This window comes from Fundulus heteroclitus, chromosome 23 (genome assembly GCF_011125445.2).
Source record: "Fundulus heteroclitus isolate FHET01 chromosome 23, MU-UCD_Fhet_4.1, whole genome shotgun sequence".
In the NCBI taxonomy this organism is placed as follows: domain Eukaryota; kingdom Metazoa; phylum Chordata; class Actinopteri; order Cyprinodontiformes; family Fundulidae; genus Fundulus; species Fundulus heteroclitus.
The window spans coordinates 23,471,885-23,495,632 of NC_046383.1; the positions used below are offsets into that span (position 1 = coordinate 23,471,885).

Genomic DNA, 23,748 nt, shown 5'->3' on the forward strand with positions numbered 1-23,748 from the left:
TTTCCTCTGGGGGTCATTGAGCTGTGCGCGCATGAGGAGGAGAAAACGTGGAGGGGGGCTTTCATGAAGTGAAAGCCACGTTAAACAGCGTGACGCTGGCCCTTTAAGAGCCAGTCCCTCCAGCAGCAGCAGAGGAGAGCAGACCGACTGCAGCAGCTCCACATCCACGTCCTCCGTGGGCCGTTCACTCACCTGACCGCGCCGGACACTGCTTCAGACCGGACACACCTGGAAGGGGGGGCATGGGGGGCACGGAGCCCGCCTGCTAGCCGAAAGAAGAGCTCCCAAGACGCGCAGAAGAGGCTCACGACTCGGCTGGCCAGCAGCATGGTGTCCTGGATTATTTCGAGGATGGTGGTGTGAGTACAGGCTGGGCTCCATCTGGTGGGGGTGGGTGTGTGTGGGTGTGGGGGGGTAAGATACAGTCCTCATGATGATGATGATGATGGTGGTGAACGGCAGCTCCGTCCATCACCGACGCCACGCTCAGCCGGCTCTGCTTCTGCCCCAATGTCGGCTAAAAGTCAGGAAGCCACCGCGGACAGCCTGCTGGTTGCCGCCGGATGAGAGCTGCTGCTGCGGGGCCACCCTAGCCCGACGCGCCCCCCCTCCTGTGCTGTCGATACGGGGCGATGATGCAGCACAATCTGCGCTAACAGCTCCAAGCTAGCGAGGCTGGCCGTCTGGAAACAAACCAGAGAAAGAGAGAGAGAGAGAAAGAGGGTTTTTATTGTGCTGGTTAGCCGACCTGATTAACATGCAAACCTTGCTGCAGACTAAACATCCTCCGGTGGCCCCTGAGCTGCTGGTTGGTGTCTGAGTCTGGGGTAGTAGATGTTTTCTGTCTGTAGCATCATGAACCATAGGGCCTCATCTCCCACCTGGGGATGACTCAACCAAAGCCTGCAGCTTCAGCTTCACCCTCATCCAGGCTGCTTGCTTCCAGGGCAGGCCCAACATTATTCAGGGCCCTTAGCTGAATATGCTTGGGACCCCGCCTACAGCTGCGTCATCCACCCCAGCCTCACTAAAGCTTGGGCTCTGTCCGGATACCCTTGATAATGGCTTCCTGCTCCTTGACCTTTCACGGGGTCAGCAGTGAGAACTCTGGTTGGGAGGAAAGCAGCTTTAGGACTGCTGTGACGACTTCAGCCTTTAACTCCGATGCCGGTCAAAGTGCTCGCTCTCTTCTCTCCGGACGTCTTTGTGGGTTTCCGTGAGGGGGCTGTGCTGATACGTCATGTCACGCAAAGGATTGTGGGATACCTTAAGGGTCCTTAGCGCCGGTAAGGGACGTTGCGGGGTTCCTAGGCGAAACTAGCCGCGACACAAAGCATACAGGCTCCTTTTCCTACCTCCTTCCTTACTGACTGCACTATTCGGACAGCACTCATCATGGCGACCGCCGACGTACGTCCGCTTTGGCTAAAAGGTCCTTGCTCCATGTGTGTGACTTTGTACCAGGCTGCTAGGGGCATGCTTCTACCTGCTTTGACAAGCAATGATTTAGTTCTGCTGGAGGTTTTTCTTTCCCGTTAATGGGGAGTTTTTCTTTCCACTGTCGCTTCATGCTTGCTCGGTATGAGGGATTGCTGCAAAGCCATGGCCAATGCAGACGACTCTTCCTGTGGCTCTACGCTCTTTCAGGAGGAGTGAATGCTGCTTGTCAAGACGTTGATGCAATCAACTGGGTTCCGTTTTTATAGGAAATTTTGACCAATCTGTATAATCTGATTGAATTTGACTTTGTAAAGTGCCTTGAGATGACATGTTTCATGAATTGGCGCTGTATAAATAAAATTTTATTGAAGTAGTCTACCGTGAGGAAATGGGATTAATGCGACTCCGTTAAACATCTACCGGCAGGATGGCTCTTACACCGATCTTACACGGCCGTATGCCGTAATCTGCCGTACGAAACAGAAGTATAAGATTAGATTTTCAAAATAAGATTGAATCTAACTGGATTAAGTGCACATCCAATCGGAGGACTTTTCTGGTCGTTTCCGTCCATGATTCATAGAAAATCCTTAGAAAACTTTCTGGAATGGTTTAATTATTATACGGGAATAAAATGTAAATCCTACAAATCTTCATAAACTTTCAAATATAATCCAATCTTAACTGTTTACGTCCTGCGAGTTTGCCATACCTGGTTTATGTGTTTGCCATTAAGCCGAGGTTCCCTCTCACTAGATCACAGAATGGGTTTTGCACAACGCTGGTTAGATGCCCTATTTATTAAATACACGGCTTTATGCAAATGATTCAGATATATATTTGGCTCTCTTTCTTAACTGGCCTGTCAGTCACTGCAAACTAAATGCTAAAGTTTAAATGTTAACACCTGATGGTAACCAGAAACCATCAAAGCGGGTTTAAAAGCGCCGTCCATGTTGATGAACCTAATCACTGGTTTGCCTTATTTGCTTCTTTATATGTCAAACATGTCAATTCTGATGCTTTCTTTGGGGTTTAAGAGAACCTTGGGTATGGGAATAATGCCTATTCCTATGAATGCTCCTTAATTAAAACACTGCAAACTGCTTGTTTCCAGCCGGCTCCCCCGCCTGACTGCGCCTCAGGTAGCCAGAGGTTAGACCTCCTCTGCATCACAATAGCCGCAGCGCTTCAAACAAATGGCCGGCCGTTTCTCTTCCTCGTTTACCTCTTTGAACATGCGGACGGCTTTGCAAAGAATACTCGCCCTTCTTTGTTTCTTTTTTTTTTTATGTGGCAGTCATAAATTTCTATGTGTTCATGTGGGATTTGGTATGATGGATGACCCCAAAGTAGCACATAATGAGTGGAAAAAAGGGGCGTCTATGAACAGCGACTCTCATTCCTCTGTTGTTTTTCTGGCTTCACGTTGAAGAAAGTGAGCCTCTAACACCTTTATGTGTCTCCCATCCATCCGTTCATCACCGCTTGGCCAGCTGCCCTGCCGCTGCTGTAGAAAAGCCTCCCCACAGCATGATGCTGCCACCACTGTGTCCTATTCTGATGGTCTGCATCATGCAAGTTTTGTAAAATCCATTAATGTTCCTGGTTTTACTTTGACTCAATGTGGGGGGGTGAATATCTAAAGCGCTTGGGGTATGCTTCAAGTCAGCTCTCTCTGCACGCTAGACTGAGCGGCTCAGACTCTACTGTATGCAGGACAGAAGATCTGAGATGGTGAGGGGGAGGGAGATGATAAATATGCTCCACCGGGGAGCACAAGTCTCGATCTAAAGCGCATCCAATCCTTCAGATTTAGTTTAGGGCTGCAGAAATCGACTGACACGGCACCGCTGACTGCTTCCTCGTGTCGGCCTTTTAGCATATGTCACATCAGCACAAATCGGCACAAAGAACAAAGGGCGCATCAAAAACCCAGCTCTGAGTGCACGAGCCAACGCATGGCGTCCCACCCCTGGCAGACCCATCGGCGTGTTTCTTTTTCCATTTTATCTCTGCGCTCTCTTCCTGGCTGTGGGAGCTCCATTACAGCGTTTGTCTGGGCCGGGCCTGTTTTTAAGCGATTTTTATTTTCCGTGCCATCGCCGCTTTAAATCAAAACCAGAGGAGAGGTGGGGTGGAAAGAAAAGAAACCGTGCTCGTTGGAGTAAAAGTAGGGCAAATGGTGCCGAATGAGCCGCCTTTTGTTTATAGAAGCTCTGCAAACACGGCTAACCTCTGTGGTTTGTTGGGTGTCCATACCCAGAGGTCACGCTCTCCTGGTGAGTGTCCGTATGTTGACCCAGGCCCTCTCTGCTCTCCTGCTGTTTCAGCCTCGCCTTCGGGACCCTGTACCCAGCGTACTCCTCCTACAAGGCCGTCAAAACGAAGAACGTGAAGGAATACGTGAGTATCGTCCCTCTGGCCGCCGTGCCGCTGTCGCTCACCTCCTCCTGTTCCCCGCTGCCAGCTGTTTTTACAGTTGTCCTAAGTTTAAATGTTTACCGTACACCTGTAACAGCGCGTGATTTAGGTCAGAATGTGATGGCATTGTTTAAAAAGAAATTACACTTCACGTGTTGTTTCTGTTGTGACGTCAGCCACGCTGCTTGTTCTGCAGATCTGTCATCACGATCTGGTAAAGTGTGCCGAACACACAGGATCCTGGTCAAAAACGAGACCCGGAAGCACAAAACAATCAAACTAGTATATTAATAAAAAGGAAACATACAAGCTTGCTGTCTTGTTTCCAAAGCTTTCCATGATCATCATCAGGCCAGCGCTACAGGAGGGAATGTATTAGCCCAGCTGCACATGACAGAAGGCCCCCTTTAGTGGGGTTTTCATCCTTGTTACAATCTAATAAAACGTTTCTGGCTAGATGATAAACGCAGGATCAGTCCACTGCAAAAAGGGAACTAAAAGTAAGTTAAATTATCTTAAAATGTGTATATGTTTCCTTGATTTGAGCAGCTAAATAAGATTTTTTGCCAATGGAATGAGAATTTCTACCCCTAAAATAAGATAATTAGACATCCTGCACTTAAAATAAGATGATGCAGATGATTTGTTCTTATTTTAAGTGGAAAAAATCTTATTCCATTGGCAAATGTCTGATTTACCACCTCAAATCAATGAAAAATACACTAATTTCAAGAGGGTTTTACCTACTTTTAGTTCCCTTTTTGCCGTGTATACCCGCTTATCCATGCAGGGTCGCGCAGGGTTCTGGTGCCTATATGTCCAGCAGTCATTGGGCGAGAGGCGGGCGACATCCTGGACAGGTCGCCTGTTTATCACAGGCAAAATGGGATAAAGAACAACGCACTCACAGCGAAGGGCCATGTAGAGTAATCATTTAATGGTCATGTGTTTGGACTGTGGGAGGAATCCAGAGTACCCAGAGAGAACGCATTTGTGCACTGGGAGAACTCCATGCAGAAAGACCCCAGGCTGGGATTTGAACCCTGGACCTTCTTCTGCTACTGTGCAGCCCTGCAGCGAGATCCAAATAAACAAAATGTAGCAATATTTGGTTTATTCCACCTTTTTTTAAAAAAAAACGAAAACATTAAAACCTTCCATCACGCTGTTCCTGTGTATTAAAGACTCGTCTAACGAGGTCGCAAGTGAGCAGATCCGTTTTTTTTTTTTTTTTGAGATCGTAGCTCAGAAATGAAACGACAGGATTCCTCCTTGTGTGGTGTTATTATGAAGCCCACTGCAGCCAGGGCCCGGTGCGCCGCTGCTGATGAATTAAACAGTGTTTCCAGGGGACACCAAGAGAAAGGGCTGCAGAATCCCGTCCTGCTTTTAGCTGTTGGTGTGGCAACTAAACGGGGTTCCTCCTGCTTACCTCATCACTGCATCAGTAGGCAGCGATGGGGGGAGCCAGGAGGAGGAGGAGGAGCTGGCCCTCAGCCTACATTTCTGCCGGAGAGCAGCCTCTTCCTGGCAGGTTACTATGACAACCCCCTTCACCGCTGCTCAAGCAGAAGCAGCGAGTGATGGGAGGAGGCAAAGGGAAGGGGGGGGAAGCCATTTTTAAAATGTATTTATTCATTTTTAAAAGCTGATGACCCCGCCGTTTAATTTGACTAATTAAATCTGTAGCTTTTCATATTTTTGTCAGTTCTAATTCTGTCTCAAATTGCCTGTTTAAGGCTGACTTAAGCAATGCTTTGAGTCTTATCTGCTGTGACTCGATGCAAACGTATGTGGCTGTTCAGCGTTGACACGTCTGTAACCTCTGTGTTGCGTCACGTGTCGCAGCAAGTGTTGAGTTGTGTGTGTGTGTGTGTGTGTGTGTGTGTGTGTGTGTGTGCTTTTTTTTTTTTTTTTTTTTTTTTTTTTTTTTTTTTTTTTTTTTTTTCCCTATGTGCTATTTATACAATATCCTCTCTTTCTTTGTCTGTCCCCTTCCGCAGGTAAAATGGATGATGTACTGGATAGTATTTGCGCTGTTTAGCACGGCAGAGACGGCCACAGACCTGCTTCTGTCATGGTGAGTGGGGAGCTCCTCGGGTTGGTCTCAGTGCAATATTCGTCTAAAGCAGGGGTGTCAAACTCATTTTGGTTGAGGGGCCGCATACAGCTTAATCTGATCTCAAGAGGGCCACACGAGTAAACTCATTGCAAGATTAAATAGAACTAATAAAAGTGAACTTGTTGTTGATTTTTATATTAAATTAATTTCACTTTTACACAATATATTATGAATAACCTCAGCGTTAAGAAAAGTATGTGCAATTTCAATAATACTTTTACTCAGTTAAACATTTACTTGTGCATCATGCATAAGAACTGATCATAGTGATTGTACAATGTTGAAAAACATTTATTCACATTTTTTGGAACTTAAACACTGTCCTACATGACAAAATACATCAAACAGATAAAAATTCAGAAATTATTTAAATTTTTCCACACCTGAAGCTTAATCTGCTAATTAAAACACAGCGCCCCTCATGGACAATATAGGAACTGCAGATTTTCAATTAAACAAAGTACATGTTTTTTTCAATAATTGTTTTATCATTCCCTTCTTTTTATCTCCTCTTTCTTTCACTTTTGTTTTTTTTTCCTTCTTATTCTGTCTTTCCTCTTCCCATTGTAGTGTCCATATCATTTGAGATAATCCCGGCATGAATCATAAAACTATTCACATTCATAAATCAAGCGGAGCACTATGGCAAAAGCCGTACTGCTCCACTTGTGAAAGTCAAATCTGATCAGCTCTTTTTGCCATTAAGACAACAATTCTTATTGCCACATTGCCAGACAGGACACTGGGGAAGAAGAAAAAAAAATTATAATAATTCATTTTGCCACCGTATGTTTGCCACCCCTGGTCTAAAGGTTTTAAAAGCAGCCAGTTGCCGCTTTTTAATGCACTGCCGCTGAAACTTTACCTTCACAAAAATAAGAAAAGTGAAAAAAACTTTCTGAAATGTACACCAAAGTAAGTCTCTAAAAGAGATACACCTAAGCCCTACTTGACCGGCTAATTCTTCTGTCATCAGTCACCGTCTGGGATTTCCTCTGAATAATTTGCCAGCTCTGGGAAACCAAACACGAGCAAAGTCTCTCATTTATTAAAGCTACACTGCAAAAAGGGAACTTAAGGTAAGTAAAATTTTCTTCAAAATAGTGTATTTGTCCTTGATTTGAGCAGGTACATAAGATTTTCTGCCAATGGAATGAGTATTTTGACCACTAAAATAAGATAATTAGATATACTGCACTTGAAATAAGATGGTGGAGATGAGTTAATCCTATTTTAAGTGCAAAAATCTTATTCCATTGGCAGATAATCTTATTTATCTGCTCAAATCAAGGACAAATACACTCATTTTAAGAAACTTTTACTTACTTTTAGCTTCCTTTTTGCAGTGATGGGGTTTGCGTTTTTCTCCCCGGAAGTTTCCCCAAGTCCCTTTTTTGAATAACTGCGCATGCACAAGACCAGCTTACCTTGCTCTTCCGCTCCTTGGGGGGATTGCGTCTTAAAAATCTCCCAAATCCATTCCGATCTTATTTCTTTCTGCTGAGGCCTTTCTGTTCTTCTCATAAACATGAATGCGGTTCGCCTTATGCGGTTCTCAGCTTTGTTTGAGGTGTTTGAGCTACAACGAGTGGCTAAAACGGAAGCTAACCACTAAGCTAGCCGCTAAGCTGACCAGATACATTAAGACTAGAAGAGGACAGGTGCAGCCAGCAAGTGGAAACTATGAAGGAACGAGCACGCACACTAGTGTTACGTGAGCACCTCAGCATGATTGGCATGTGGGACAACCGATAGATAAGGTGATAAACCTGGAACCTGAGAGACAGAGGAGAATGAGAGCAGGAACCAAACTGACCATTCAGACCACGGGGAGTTTTACAGGCCTGCAGCTCCCAAAGAAAACCCATTTTTTTTAAACCTCGTTTTTGTGAATACATAATGCACTGCAAAAACAGAACTAAAAATAAGTAAAATGTTCTTGAAATGAGTGTATCTGTCCTTGATCTGAGCAGGTAAATAAGATTATCTGCCAATGGAAATAGTATTTTTTTCCCCTAAAATAAGATAATTAGTTATAATGCACTTGAAATAAGTTGATAGAGAAAAGTTCTTCCTGTTTTAAGTTCAAAAATCTCATTCCATTGGCAGATTATTTTATTTACCTACTCAAATAAAGTACAAATGCACTCATTTCAAGAAAATTACTTATTTTTAGTTTAGTTTAGTCTGTTTTTGCAGTGTGTATTGACTACTTTCAGGATGGAAGGACCATTTTTACCCAGTATTCCAAAAATTGTTTCTGAACATTTTTAACAACTATGGCTCTAAGGAACAATTAAAGGGGAGACGAGAAGCCTGTTTTTAGCTGTGTGGTCAGAGGGAGACACATTTACGGGGACGATATCGTCCTTTTTATCTTCTGGAAGGGACTTCGCTGTGACACTCTGAAGAGAAAACATCTTTAGCTCGCTTTCCCTGCAAAGCGTAATGACATAATAAATGGGGCTTATTTAACATAAAAGGTAATGTAAATAGTTCTGACTGAAAGATCGCCTCAGTCCAAGCAGTTACAGAGACGTGCAAAAAATCGTTTCGGCTCAGACAGGCTTATAATAACATCCAAGCTGGCCCTTCCAGAATAACTCCCGGGTAGCGTTTGAAAATGTGGTGCAACGTTGAAATTAGATTGTCCTTCCTGGTCCTTTCTGACAACGTTTTGGTAAAATAAAGTTATTCATAAAGCATGTCTTTGAAACCCGGAGTAAGGAGGACAGCCTTTTACAGTTATCTAATTTATTTATTTATTTTCTGCAGACGTTAAAAATGATGCACATCTGCTAGCATAAAAAGTGCCATATTTCCAAAACTAATGGATATTTTGGGTCTGCTGCAACCTTTTAATGAGCAAAATGAAACACACACACAGAGCGATCGCAGCACTTTGGGAACCATCCGCTGCGATTTGGGTCCAATTCTGAAGATTACCTTTGCAAATACTATTCATTAAAATAGTTGCCTTAATTAGGATTATCTAAAATGTTATTCATAGTTGTATAATCAAGTTCTGACGGTGCATCCAGGTGTGGCATCGTCAATAATTTTAAAATAAGTTGGCATACAAGCTCAAGCACCTCCTTTTTTTTTTATTTTATTTTTTCTTTTCGTTTTCACGTGTACATATAAAAAGCTAATAGAAATGCAAACATTATAGCCAGAAACATCAGGTGGTCATGAAAGACGTGTTTTTCAGCCTTTTCTCAAACCTTTAGTCTCCGTTATGAGCTCACTGCCATGAGGAGCTTCATAAGAGCGTTCATCGTTTTTTTTTAAATTCTTTTCTCAGGTTTCCATTTTACTTCGAGCTAAAGATAGCCTTTGTGATCTGGCTCCTGTCCCCCTACACCAAGGGCTCCAGCGTTCTCTACCGCAAGTTTGTCCACCCTACGCTCTCCAACAAAGAGAAGGTGGGCGTGTGACTCAGCCGCATCCGCGCTGAAGTCTTCCCGTCTGACTCCAAGTCTCTTTTACATCGCTAGTTTTCCTCACCCTGACAGTCTGTCTTTTTCTCTTTGCCGTTTCCAATCCTCCTGCTCTGAAGGAAATAGACGAATACATCGCTCAGGCCAAAGATAGGAGTTACGAGACCATGATGAAGTTTGGAAAACGGGGTCTCAACCTGGCCGCTAATGCTGCCGTCACTGCGGCCGCCAAGGTGAGCTGTGCTGATGCTGTTGGTTAAATTCAGGCTCTGAGGGCTGTGATGACTTACAGCCACAGTATTTATTTAGCCCTGTTGATACATATTGGTGCATGTAGGATCCAGGTGTGCTCATTGAGAGGCTGCAGCTGCGCACACATTAGCCGTCAGCTCGTCTGGTTCAGCGCAGAGCAGCTCTTATTGTTATTGGCTGTTCGCATTATCTGTATATTTAACGTCTATATTAATCCTTTCTCATATTGTCACCTTCCTTAATGGTCTGTCGTTTAAAAAAAAAAAAAAAAAAAGGGTTTTCAGAAAACACTAAATAATACGGCAATAAGTAATTCAGTTGGGCGAGAATATAATTTTTGGCAAAACATAACTTGGCCCATAATTTTAGGAAGGTGATGATATGTCTATCAAGGAAAATTTATTTTAATTATTTTATCTGTTGTCTGAACTGTCAGAAGTGTTGAACAACTGAGGCAGCGTTTATCTCCCCACCGTGTTTATGTTCTTCGTCACAGCGAAGATGACGGGGAAAGAGGTAACACAGTAGGAATCATTAGCGTTACCATGCAGAAATTTCCTTTGTGGCAGGTGCCGGCTTAGGATGTTGACGGATAACATGACACATGAGGAGTTGTGTTTTTTTTTTTTAACATTAAAGCATATAAGTTTGTAACAGAGTCCAAGAAGTCTGATATCAGTCCTTTTGCGAACAATATGAACCGCTCAGATGTTACATGAATTAATCCCTCCTTCAATGAATTTGAAGTAATGAAGCAATTTTTGTCCAATCTTCAGACCTCATTTACAGAAATGTGCAACTCTGTATTCCCTGAGAAAACAATAGATACCTGTAGTAAAAAAGGGGCATTTTGAAATCACCGATTCTCCATAACAAATATAAACAACAAAAAAAGGTGTCGTACACTTCTCTACCAGGGCTGCTTGTAATTGTGAAGCATGCTGAAATGATAGTATTATTGTTATTTTTTTTGTTTTTGTGGTGAACCTCGGTTTCTTCCTCGTTGACGCTGAACCGGCAGGAGAAACGATGCGTTCACGGCGCCTCGTATCTAACGCGTCTGTGTCTGCTCTGCCCCATGATGCCCAGGGCCAGGGCGTGCTCTCTGACAAGCTGCGCAGCTTCAGCATGCAGGACCTGACTCTGATCAACACCGAGGACGAGCTGGACCTGCACACATCAGAGGTCCGGACGAGACGGGACCACATGAGCGAGATGGGCTCGGGGGCCAGCACGCTGCCCCGGGCAAGGAGCTCCTCTGTACGCCAGAGTAAGTCTGTGAACAGCCCGGCAGACGGCTGTTATTACAGCAGCATGAACAAGTGCACACATTTAGGAATATCTGTAAGTGCTAACTAGGGCAGAATGGGACTTTAAGGCAAAGCAGGTTTTTTTTTTTTTTGTGTTGCACATTTCAGTAGCAAGACGATTCAAAGTGGTGACTTAAAGGGCTTCCTTCTTTTGAAGGAGGGCTGGTTAAGTTTGGGCTGTGGGGAGTCATATGACTTCAAAGTCTGCAGAAGGACAACAAAGCAGTACAGAGAGAGCGAAGTTAGGGAGGGGGATGGAAATCATGTGATTCTGGAGGGAGGAGAACCAACCAGAACTCTTTGTTTCACTGCTGTGTTGACTGTGTGGTCCTGAACACGCTGAAGCTACGGGACCATCTAATATTGGTGAGACAAGTTTCTGAAAATAAATCTGACAGGCGGCCAGAACAAAACGTCAACACAACTTTTTTTAACCTGTAATCTGTACAGATTCCAAATTAACTCGGGTTTTATTTTTCAACTTTGAAAAGAGACACAGAGATTGTTAAAAAAACTTTTTCCAGCTTGAATGACGCATGGTGCAGCAGTAGTGTCCATCTCCTCATCTCGTGTCCAGTAGAACCGAACGGTCGGACACTTCCTGTCTTCGTCCGGAGACTGGGTTAGAAAGTCCCAGCGGAGAGGAAGGGTGGACAAGTTGCCCGTCCTTCACAGGACGAGCAACCACGCGCACACACACCTCAGGTCAATTCAGAGGTCGTGTCTGTTATTTTCTTTCTACCACAGTACATAGTGTGCATCCCTTGGTTAACTAGACACACTCTAAACTACTGCTGGTGTGTTGTCGTCTGTGCGGTGTTTCTGGGTTGGACGGACCCGTCTGAAGTGTAACCCCGCCTCTTTTCCTGTGACTGTTCGGGTAAACGTTGACTTCGCTACAGTCCTGAACGTGATGAAGCGAAGCAGGGAAAATGTGTGAATGGCTGTCAGTTTGGCTCAAAGGCCACATGTCGTACAACATATCCGGTTGTTCACCTTCTCAAATTAAATATAGACGGGTTTTACTGCAGTTCTGCTCTTTAATTCCTGTTATGTGGATAGGAATCATCTTTTTGTTTAAAGTGAACGGGACGAGGTGAGGATATTGAGATTGCACTCCTGTCTTCTGCCTTTAGCTCTCTTTAGGCTCGACTAGTTTCTCTTCAGGTTTTATATATATCTGTAGGTTTAGTTTCATTTAATTATTTTATACTTCTGAAAGAATGGAAATGGAAAATAAAAAGGTATAGAAAAGAGTTTGCACTGCAAAAAAGGATCTACAAATATGTAAAATATTCTTAGAATTAGTGTTTTTGTCCTAGATATGAGCTGGTAAATAATATTATCTGCCAATGGAATGAGTATTTTGACCCCTAAAATAAGATAATTAGACATCCTGCACTTGAAATAAGATGATGGAGATGAGTTGCTCCTATTTTAAGTGCAAAAATCTTATTCTATTGGCAGATCTTCAAGGATAGATACACTAATTTTAAGAAAATATTACTTATTTTTAGTTCCTTTTTTGTAGTGTGGAGCTTAAATTTGCAAAACTTCTTTCCCTTTTTAGTGTCCTTCCTTTCAGCTTGGGTGTCCATTCTTCCTTGTATACTTCCTTTCTAATGTCCACTCTACATCCCTTCTTTATTTTCCTTCGTTCCTTGTTACCTTTTATCCCTCTTTTTTTTTTATCTTTTTGACCTTCCTTTCGTTATTTCCTTTGTGTCCTACTTTGGCTCCTTTATTCCCTCCTTGTGTCCGGCCACCTTTTCGTCCTGTGTCTTTTGTTCTTGTTTGTTGTAGAAGTATTTGTCATAAGTTTGTAGTCCAGTTTTGGTAGATTTTTAAAATGAATGTACCCGACTCAGAAATCTTGAAATGTTCTACATGAAAACTACGTAGGATCCCTGAGACCTGTGGAGGTGGGTTTAAACTGTTTTTAGGCCAGGATTAATCTCAGTCTAATTTAAACCATGACTGGAAAACCAAGCCAGAACATCTAATACGAACAAAAATGTCTAAACTCAAGAGGAAGGAGCTTAGTTTCCACATCTTGACAATAGATGCTGCAGCATAAGTTTTGTTTGTTGTTCCACGATGACAGGACAACGGTGTTTAACATCAAACCAGACTAAAAGATAAGACTTGAATTTTTTTTTTAAAGACAAAATTGAAGAAATTCATATTTTTTGACCAATAGGTTTCCACTGACGCAAAAATGACACTTCGCAGCTCTAACTTATTTAACATCCGCTCTTGTTCTCTATCATTGTGAAATAAACAAGATGGAAAGAAGTCTGAACTCTAGATGCGTGCTGGCTGACATGCTGACCCCTCTCTCTGGTTTTACATAATTTAGTTAGTGCAGCTCAGGGTTCTCGCTCAGATCACCAATCACTTTACTCTGTCCAACCCTGCAGCCCGCTCCTCAGCATCTGTTGCCGATGACGCCTCGTCCCAACACAGCTCCGACCAGTCGGACACGAGGACTGAACACTCGGACGACGACCTGGGAGAGAAGGGTCCCAAACGCAGCGCCAGCGCCGTCAAGGTGACCAAAAAGGCTGCGGCTGCCAAGACGGAGGTAGGATCACATTCCAGGGGGCGCCTTACTCAGTCTGACGGTGTAATTCTGCACAGTAAATTTAAAGGTTTGTCTTTTACAAATTAGGTTGTAGGGGCTGCTTTTATCAGTTTCTGGTCTTTTCATGTTTGGATTTTTTTTTTTTGTAATGTTATAGGGGGAAAAAATCAGTTATCACACTTCAATATGTAGAAAAACACAAATGTTTCAACCTGACTTGGTTGTCCAGAAGGACTGAGGACTTTTAAAGGGGACAGGTCATGCAAAAGTCACTTTTTTAGCCCTTAAATGAATGTTGCTGTGTACTTGGAGTCTCTAGGAGTGCAGAAAATGTGACTTCACTCTGTCCAGGAGCTGAGTAGATAGTTTATATTCTGTTTGGGTTATATTTTTCAAATATTTTCTACTACTTTTTTTTTTTTTTTTTTACAATTGCATTACAGTTTTTGCTGCGGAGCTCCAGAACAAGGTCATGGACTTACAGCTTACCAATATCGCAATTTGTTTTATATTCCACCGTGATTTTTGTAGTCCAAGCTGAAGGATGCCGAAGCTGGATGTGGATCAATCAACATTTTCAGGTGTCCATTGCACCGTCGCCCAGTGTCCTCCAAAAATGGCCGAACAGGGTAGAGTTGAATGCACTACGGCTTGTAAGGGGTGGGAAAGGTTGTGAAGTGCTTCTTTTAGATAAAAAGACGGCATCAAACCAAGTTGCTTAGACGGACCTCAAAACAGGGGTAAAAATGGGGAATGTGGGGCATAAATAACGAGGGAGGACCAAAGAATTACAGTTTTACTTTATATAGACCACAACTGAATGATTTAAATGCAGGCATTAAAAAGCAGGCATTAAAAAGCAAGATGTGTCCCCCTCTTTTTCGGACCTGGAAAAAGTATTTTCCAGGTCTGGATAAGTATCGGCGGGCATTAAAAATATTTGACTCTCCAGACTTTCTCTATTCATCTGTTGTATCACTTCATATGTCTGTCAACCCAGATCTTCATGCATTCAGCCACTCATCCATCTGTCCATCCATCGAACCATACATCTGTGTATCCTCCCTCTCTTTGCTTTTTGCCAGGTCCATATCTAAAAATATTAGCTGAAAATCTGTAGTGAACATTAATATTTATATGTTGACCAGGGGAATAAAAATGACTGGGAACTCTAGAGACCTGGGCCTCATGTACTAAACGTTGGTGTTAGGGAGGCATTCTGAAACGATTCAGAAACCGCGTGTAGACGGGTCACCGCATGCGTTGCCTTCATAAATCCCAATTGCCGTGGAATTGGACGCTCCTGCACGGGTCCAAATCACCTTGGCGGCCGCAGCTCCTGCACGGGTCCAAATAACCATGGCAACAGCACTGTTTGGTCACAGAGATGCCTCGGGGTTATTTTGTAGTGAATTGGATCAAAAACCAAAAGCTTCTTGAGGGACATGAGCGACTCATTGAAGAAAGTCGCTGAAAATATAAAGTTTATCTGATCGTACTCGTTTTGTTTATCAAATTCAAACAGCTGCTGATCATTGTACTGTAGCTGCACCAAATAATTGTAGTGTGATGAATATGGCTCCCAAACGTTGACGAGGAAGGCTGTCCCCACTCACACTTTGTAAAGGACTTTAAATCTTTAAGACAAGTCAGGATGTTTACATAAACAAAAAAACTACGAGTCGGCGATCACACATGAAGCCTGCTCTATTGATCCAGACACAACTATAATAGTGAGAATAATTATAATTATTATGACAGTGTAGTGGAATCCTGCCTCTGTTCCACAGTTACGCCACTTTATGCAGCATTTTATGGATGTATGTGAATGTCTCCGCCTTAGGAAACATCTCACCTGTTGTTGTTTTTTTTTTTTTTTTTTTTTGGGGAAATGATTCTGGTGTTCTGACCGAGTTTTTTTATTTTTCAGTGAGAATGAAAAAGCTCGTTAGATGATTGACATGCATTTCACGCGCCTCAACGCTACATGTGACAAAAACAGAGGAATATTAACAGTCTCCATCGGAACGAGGTTGTTACGTTATTCTATGCAGCTAAATGTGATTTTATTTCTTTTTACGGCTTTTATACCATAAATGCTCAAACTGAAAAACGTTGGGTTCGATGCTCCTTGGGTGAAATAAAACTGAATGGAGTTATGTTTCAGTGGATTTGGGTGAGCTATAGTACCCTGGTTCTTTGCTGATTTTTTTTTTTTTTTTTTTTTTTTTTTTTTTTTTTTTTTTTTTTTTTTTTTTTTTTTTTTCCCTTCACTCGTTGAGTTGATTAATTGATCTCTTCTCCCTCCACCAGCCTCAAACCAAGACAGTGAAAAAGGTTGTGAAGAAAAAGACCACTACTAACAACGCAGAGACGCCTGCATGAGTCCTGCTGTCCTCATCCACTGGATCCCACCTCCACCCACAGCCTGCTCGCCCTCCTGCCGTTGGGTCTCCACAAACACGTTCGCTTTGTATATCAGGCACTGAATCTGTCACTGCTGCCTAGTTTTTAGAGCAAAGTGCAGACGGCGTCTTTAGGTCTCACAGGAAGCTTCAGTTTAACTGTCTGGTCGCATTTTTTGGGTCTGTTGGATAAGATTTACCTGCTAAAGATGTTTTCTTACATTGTTTTAAAACTAGATAGCAACCTGCTCAGAAGCACCCGTCCAAGCGGAGGGCTAATTTGTGTTCCCAGTTTAGGCTGTTATTTATTTTAGATTTAAGCTGCCTTTAATTATAGCAGGTCTATTCAGATAATTTGTTCTTTGCTTTACATTTCCTGCAGTGGGGTGATGTCTGGTCTTTTTCGGGTGAGTTCTACAGACCACCTTGTTTGCATCTTTATCTTGATTCAGCCAGAGAAATACTCAGTAAGCCTTGTGTTTGCAGCACAGCCATGCAAAACGATCTAATGTCAGAGGAGCTATCGGTGAAAACTGGGTTATTGAGATCTGCGTCGACGCTTTTAATCAGCATCCCTTACTTCCCAGCAGTAAAAAAACTGTTCCAGAACTGAGATCCTGAAACTGTTTTTTGCTGTTTTATTGTACTCCAATTTTTTTTGTCCCTTTTTTACTTGATTTACCTCTGAGTTAGTCTGGCTCCGATATGTTCAGGTCTCACTTGGAGAAGTGGCTTTCAGGTTAATGCAGGTGCTTACTTTGTTCTTTCAGACTCCATTCCTGGGTATTTCTCTCTAATTTATTGAGCGTCTCTGAAACGCATCATTGGTAAATAAACCTTTTTAGCCTTCAGTGCGTCACCAGCGGGTAAGATGACACATTGAATCCGCCATGGCTGGTACTCGGATGTTCAATAGTTGGGAATAAAGAAGAGAAACTCTTGACTTTCTCTTCCTCGTTGTACCCAGATGCACGGGGAGACACGTTTCTGCTTCTTGCCGTTCTAATGAGACAAACATCTGGATTTTCTGATCCAGGTTTTGTCATTTCTGCTGTGGAGGGAGAATCCCACTGGAAGTAGCTGTACAAGCTGCACGGTTTGTTTTTGGATGCTGTAAAACAGGTTTGTAGTTTAGACCTGATTTAACCAATAGGGGGAGACAAACTCCACATTAATAGTGGAACAGTGAGTAACCCTGCCTGTACATCGTGAGCTTCCTGCTCTTATTCTTGTCGCCTGGGTCCGATTACTTCCCTTCCTGGTCTTGACAAATCAGCAGAGGAACCTCGGGCCTTATCACAACACACTTAAGCTCATTAAAATTATTACACTGCACTTTTTGTTGAAGGAAGTTATCAATTCAGATGGGTCCTTAACCCCCACACCGAAGCTTGAACATCAACAGCCTGATTACAAATAATTTTATGCCCGAAAGGTAAAAAAAAAAAAAATGCTTTGTTTTCCTTTTTAATGTAAGTACATTTCATCTTATAGCAGCCTTTTTATCTTGTATCATATTTATTGTTGATTGATTTTGTGTTTATTAGTGTGGCATACAAATGGACGCTAATTTGTATATTTTGTTTGTGCCAAATCTTAAAGGCCTCATATAAAATGGTCAGCAAAGTGTATCTGCTGGGACAGTGCTTTCCGGAAAAGGTTGGTCTTCTTCTGTAAAGAAACGACTACTAATAAAATAAAGGAAATTAAATCCATCTCTCAGGCTCATTGTGTGCTTAATGGGGGGAACTACAGTGCTGCCTAAGGTGCATTTCTTTGAACAAGTATATTGTTGATTTTATTGACAGATCTTAAGCTCTACAGAAAATTGAGTAGAATGAAACCTCATTTATCCACCAGGAGAATACGATTGTTCAAGTGGCTCAACATAAAAACACACATTCAGTCATCTGTAATACTACAGAGCAGACGGCACAAGAAAGAATAAAAAGCTTAGATTTGATATAATTGATTTTCCTATTTGAATGTGTGTTCATTAAGGATAAATGAGGGCATATTTATGTGTGTGGTTGCATGCATGGCTGAATTCAACATGACTACTTGTCAGGAGGATAGAGGGTGACTTGAATCGACCCGTTCTGCAGCGAGAAGAGAGGAGCCGACCGCTGCGATCCCTCTGACGCTCCAGCGGGCCTATGGAGGGTGTCTGCCATTCTTCAAAATGTTTGTTCAGCATACCTCTCTACCACAGATCCAGCCTCCTGCCCAGAACTGAGCTGTCCATTTTAACCATCTTGTCCAAAAAGGTGCGAGAGAACGTGGTCAATAACTCCACACATGTCAAAGGACCTCAGTGTCTGCAGGAGGAACAGGCGACTGCCCGCTCCTGTAGAGGGCCTCTGTGTTAGGGGACCCTCTCAGGTATTTATAGGTGTGCACCACCTCAATGTCTTCCCCCTGGACTCCCTGGTGTGAGCCGAATCCGTACTAAAACTGGGCCCTGCGCTGCTCCTGATCCTGTCAGGGACACGTCTCCCCAGCCGGACGTGCTAAGGCTGCTCTGTCAGGTAGTCTGCTATCCTGGCAATAAGAGAGTGCTCTGGGAACTGGCATGTTGTGGATTTTAATGTCAGATTTTAAGTTCTACAGGAAATTGAAAGTATGTCTAATATGAAGTGGCTGTAAACTGGGCAGAGTCATATTGCTTCCTAGTTTAATCTCCAATAATAATTTTCAAGCTGTTTCTTCCTGCTTAGCAAGGTGTTCTGTTTTTGTACCTTGTACTGTCTTCATCAAAAGCTTTGGTAGAGACTCAAAATGTTGAGTTTCTTTTATTTGTGCTAATGTTGTTAACTGAGCACTGGGTGTAAGTGCATGATAAGTTATTACAGTTTCAAAGCAAAGTAAAGGTTTTGCCCTGGCACAAAAAAAAATCTATCTAAATTTCTGTATAATTATACCACCCCTTTATGAAAACATATAATGGGCTGCTAGAAGAGAGATGTGCTTGGCTTCATTTTCTGGATTTTCGCAAAAGAAATGCGAGTAGCCGTCATTACTTTGCACCACAATGGACCCAGATGCAGGGGGCTGCTGCTAGAGGACTGATCCAGCTGAAATATCAGTTTTCTGGATCAAAAGGAAGCTGAAGATTGCTTTGTTTACTGGATGGGTGCTGAGTTTCTGAATTTTACTGTAGCACAAACACCATGTGGGGGTCGGCATATCTGCCTGCACAGGTAAACGATGACTTTTTGATGACCTCTGTGGACGAAGACAAAGAAGCCACTAGTGTCAAAAAGTGAAAACAAAAATCAAAGGCTGGCTGAACTTCTGCAGGAATTTAAAGGATTTTCAAGGTGTGTTTAGGACCTTCCTCCAAAGCAACGGACACAGATGGAGCAGAAAGAAGATGATAGAAAACATATATATATATATATATATTGTGTGTGTGTGTGTGTGTGTGAATGAGTTGGAGAAAAAGCGATCAGGAGAACTGACACCATCTGCAGGCCATGATAACATCATCAGGGAGCGGACAACTGATGAAGACCAGACAGAAAATAAAGCAAATGCAAAGTAAAACCAGGTGAAGAAGCACAAAAATGGCAAAGCAACACAAAAGAATACAGAAAACTGAGCAATGTTTGGAAACATGATGTGGAGATTAACAGATGACTATTTCTCCCTTTTTAAGGACTAAATCGTTAGAAGATCATGTATTAGGAATTAGGGTATTTTTTCATATAATTTAGAACCACATTTATGGGAACAATATCCTGTAGCAAAGTTCTTTGATGAGAAATGATTTATTTATTCAAGCTGCCAGGCCCCTCAGTTTGATTTATTTCTTCTTATGAAACACCAGAAAATAAGAATAAACTTTTTAAAATTCTTTTTGCTGCCAAAATCTCTTTCCGTCATTATCAAAAGCTTTATGCGCGTCTCTTTTGGCTTCTCCTGTCTTTGAATATTTTCTTTTTTTAGTAATTTATCAGTCTTCAAAAATCTTTTTTCCCTTCTAGTGGAAACACCTACATTGTACCTTTATGTTATTTTTTTTGTTACTTTTCTTTTAAATAATGACTATTATTGGAGCTCTGCTAATTTTCACCATGATCATGTTTTCTGTTGACCTAACAACTGGTGGTTTTTCCAGCAGGTCATTCTGGACCCGCAGGTATTTGTGAAAAAGTAAACTGTGAAACATTAAAAAATAGCCATAGAGTTTATACAGACATTCGACTCAGCTAGAAGACACAGCATATTTTTTTGCCAGCAAAATTGCTGAACATAAATTCTAAACTCAGTAAGGATCATAAAGAGCTTTATGGTTAATTTGTTTTGCCTTAACATGATCTTTACCCCTAAAAAGTTAAGAGCATGGAGGGATTTTTTTTCTGAGACCTTCCTCTACTTTTCATAAACTTGAACAGGGTTTGCTTCTTGTGACTCTCAGTCATGCTGAAGTCTACAGTAAGAGCAGCGGAGCTACAATGAACGGCTAACACCGAAGCTAACTGCTAAGCTAACCGGATACATAAACTAAACACTAGAAGTGCGCATGCACAGTCAGCAAGTGGAAACTAACAAGGAAGGAGAATACACATTGGCGTTACATGAGAGCATCAGAGTGAATGGCATGTGGGACAGCTAATAGATAAGTCAATACCCCTGGAACTCGAGGGACAGAGGGGGGTGAGAGCAGAAACAAAACTCCAATACCTGCTCTTCGGACCGAACAGCAGGTATTGGTTATAGTTTTTACAGGCCTGCAGCTCCCACATAGATCGATTTTTTTTTTTACCTCCTTTTTGTGAATCTATAATATATTGACTACTGTCAGGATGAAAGGAGGATTTTACCAAGTATACAAAAAGTTCTTCTGAGGAGAATTACCAACTATAGCTTTAACATGTGAATTCAGACATCATTACTTCAGCTGAATCTGGTGACAGAAATGCCTTTTATTGCCATAGATATAAAAAACACATTTCTTTTAATATAGATTTGACATTTTTAGTTGATTGCTCCACTGGTTCCTAACAGAGCACCTCACTCTCAGACTGCAGGTCTGCTGGTGGTTCCTAGAGTCTCTAAAAGTAGAATGGGAGGCAGATCCTTTAGCTATCAGGCTCCTCTCCTGTGGAACCAACTCCCAGTTTTGGTCCGTGAGGCAGACACCCTGTCTACTTTTAAGACTAGACTTAAAACTTTCCTTTTTGGCAAAGCTTATAGTTAGAGCGGCTCATGTCACCCTGAGCTGCCTCTATAGTTATGCTGCTATAGGCTTAGGCTGCTGGAGGACATCAGGGTCTATTCTTCTCACTCTGCTGAGTTCTCCTACTGTTCTCCAATTTTGCGTTGTTTGTTGTTATTTCAACTTTTAACTTTGTGTTCTCTCTGTCTTTTTTCTCTTCATAGAAGGTACACCTGGTCTGGCGTTCTGTTGGCTGTGACACCATCCAGGGCGGGACAGATAATCCCCTATTACCATATAACGTAGAAGGGATTCCTGGATCAATGTGTGCTTCTTTTTGTGTCTCTGCTCTGTCTTCTCTAACCCACAGCTGGTTATGGCAGATAGCCGTTCACACCGAGCCTGGTTCTGCTGGAGGTTTTGCCTTCCAGGGTACGGTCATCCCTATTGCTGGTACACTTTTTTCTACCACATCTTTTCCTTCCCTTCGCCTCTCTATTGATGTGCTTGGACACAGAGCTCTGTGAACAGCAACCTCTTTAGCAATGAGCTTTTGTGTCTTGCCCTCCATGTGCAACGTGTCAGTGGTCGTCTTTTGGACAACTGCCGAGTCAGCAGTCTTCCCCATGATTGTGTCGCCTACAGAACCAGACTGAGAGACCACTAAAAGGCCTTTGCAGGTGTTTTGAGTTAATTAGCTGATTAGAGTGTTTAACATTAGACCTTTTCACAATATACTAATTTTCTGTGATACTGAATTTGGGATTTCCATTAGTTGTCAGTTATAATCATAAAAATTAAAAGAAATTAACACTTAAAATATATCAGTCTGTGTGTAATGAATGAATATAATATGCAAGTTACACTTTTTGACTGGAATTTCTGGGAAATAAAATCTACTTTTCATGATATTGTAATTATATGAGCAGAACCTGTGTAAGGTAAAGTAAATTAATGCTTAAATCATAACGAATTATATAGCAAAGACCTACAACATTCCTCTGGCAGCCTTCATAATGAATGCTGAATTAAATCCTGTTAGGCACATGTCACCTTTAATTCAGGTAATGAGTGCTTCTTCTCTCCTACTCTGTAAGTAGCCTGCAGTGAGTAGCAGAAAAAATAAAAATTGTCATCCAATCCTCAGTGCAGTAATACAACAAGTAGGTTGAGATACCCTGTTTATGAAAGGCAATTTCATACAATCTACCAAAAATGGGACCGAAGTGCCTAGAACAGAATAGAAATAACCTTTATTCTCCCTCAGTGGGAAAATTCCTGGGTTTAGCAAATCGTTTCATCCATCCGTTGTTTTCCACTCATCCAAGATTGGGTTGCAGGGCTAACAGGTCAAGGGGAGAAATCCAGACATCCATCACTCTAGCAACATCCTCCTTGGGGAATCCTAAGGTGTCCCTAGGCTAGATGGAATATATTTTCCTCCCAGCGAGTCTTCCCTGGTTCTCCTCCCAGTGGGACTTGCTAAAAAAACAAAGGGAGGCACCTAGGGGGCATCCTGTTCAGATAACCCAAACCACCTCAGCTGGCTCCTTTCAATGTGGAGAAGCAGCAGCTCTACTTTGAGCTCCCCCAAATGTCAAAGCTCCTCACCCTATCTCTAAGGCTGAACCCGGTCGCCCTTTGAAGGAAGCTCATTTTAGCTGCTTGTACCTGGGATCCCATTCGTTCCATCATACCATCCCTCACGAACAAGACACCGAGATACCTAAACCTCGGCGCTAGAGGTCGATCCATGAACTGTTCATCATGGCGTTTTCAGGCAAAGCAACAGAGAACAGAGCTGGACGCAGAGACAGAGGGACAGTCACAGGGTCACAGGTTAAGTGGACGTCTGATAAGCGTGGTTTTTTTTGATGTTTAGGAAAAAAATATTCTCTTTCTTTTAGACATGTAATTAAGTAATTGCTGCTGTGTTGGACTCTGTTTTGGTGGTTATTTGGTAGTTAGCTTTTATTCTTTCAGACAGACTCAAAACTTAAGAAACACCACAGTAAATCCAGCTGAAGAATTGTATAGTTTGGATTTAGTTGTTATTCACGGAGGTATTTCTTCTGCTTGTAAATGTGTATTTATTTAGAGCTTTCTATTGTTGCAAAGGTGTTGTAGGAGCGGTTAGATCAGTAACATCTATTTATCACTGCAGAAATCTACGAATACAACCCAAACCTAAATTTAAACCATCTTCATCACGGTTCTCACGAGTCCTTTTAATGAGGAAAACTTCAGCCATGATGCTTACTAATCATTATTGGTTCTGCAGATTGAACTCAATAAAAACATGGTAAATGGACATGATAACTGTTGTAATAATATTATTAGGAATATTGTTATTAATTACACGTGGCCATGCCAAATTAATCACCAATTATTCAGTACACTCTACAGTACTGATGAGGTTTATCTCCATATTTAACTATACCATTTGGTGCCTCCGTCCCCTCAAAACTCCTCTTGAAAAATTTCCCTCAACAATGAAAGGGAATTTTGGCAGGAGCTAAAAATGTTCCCACATAATTGCCTGCTTTTTTCTGGATGCAATTCAAACCATTTAGGGACATTTCTCACCCATCTGACCTCAAATGTCTTGTT

At 42.2% G+C, this 23,748-nt stretch overlaps 1 protein-coding gene across 1 annotated transcript; it reads left to right on the plus strand.

Annotated features, from left to right (window-relative positions):
* Positions 1-97: 97 nt before the first annotated feature.
* Positions 98-17,693, plus strand: reep2 (receptor accessory protein 2). The gene is made up of 8 exons (XM_036127215.1): positions 98-359; positions 3,774-3,846; positions 5,868-5,944; positions 9,291-9,411; positions 9,546-9,659; positions 10,768-10,948; positions 13,409-13,572; positions 15,886-17,693. The coding sequence occupies exons 1-8, from the start codon at positions 328-330 to the stop codon at positions 15,955-15,957; spliced, it is 834 nt and encodes a 277-aa protein (XP_035983108.1). The 5' UTR covers positions 98-327; the 3' UTR covers positions 15,958-17,693.
* Positions 17,694-23,748: the final 6,055 nt, after the last annotated feature.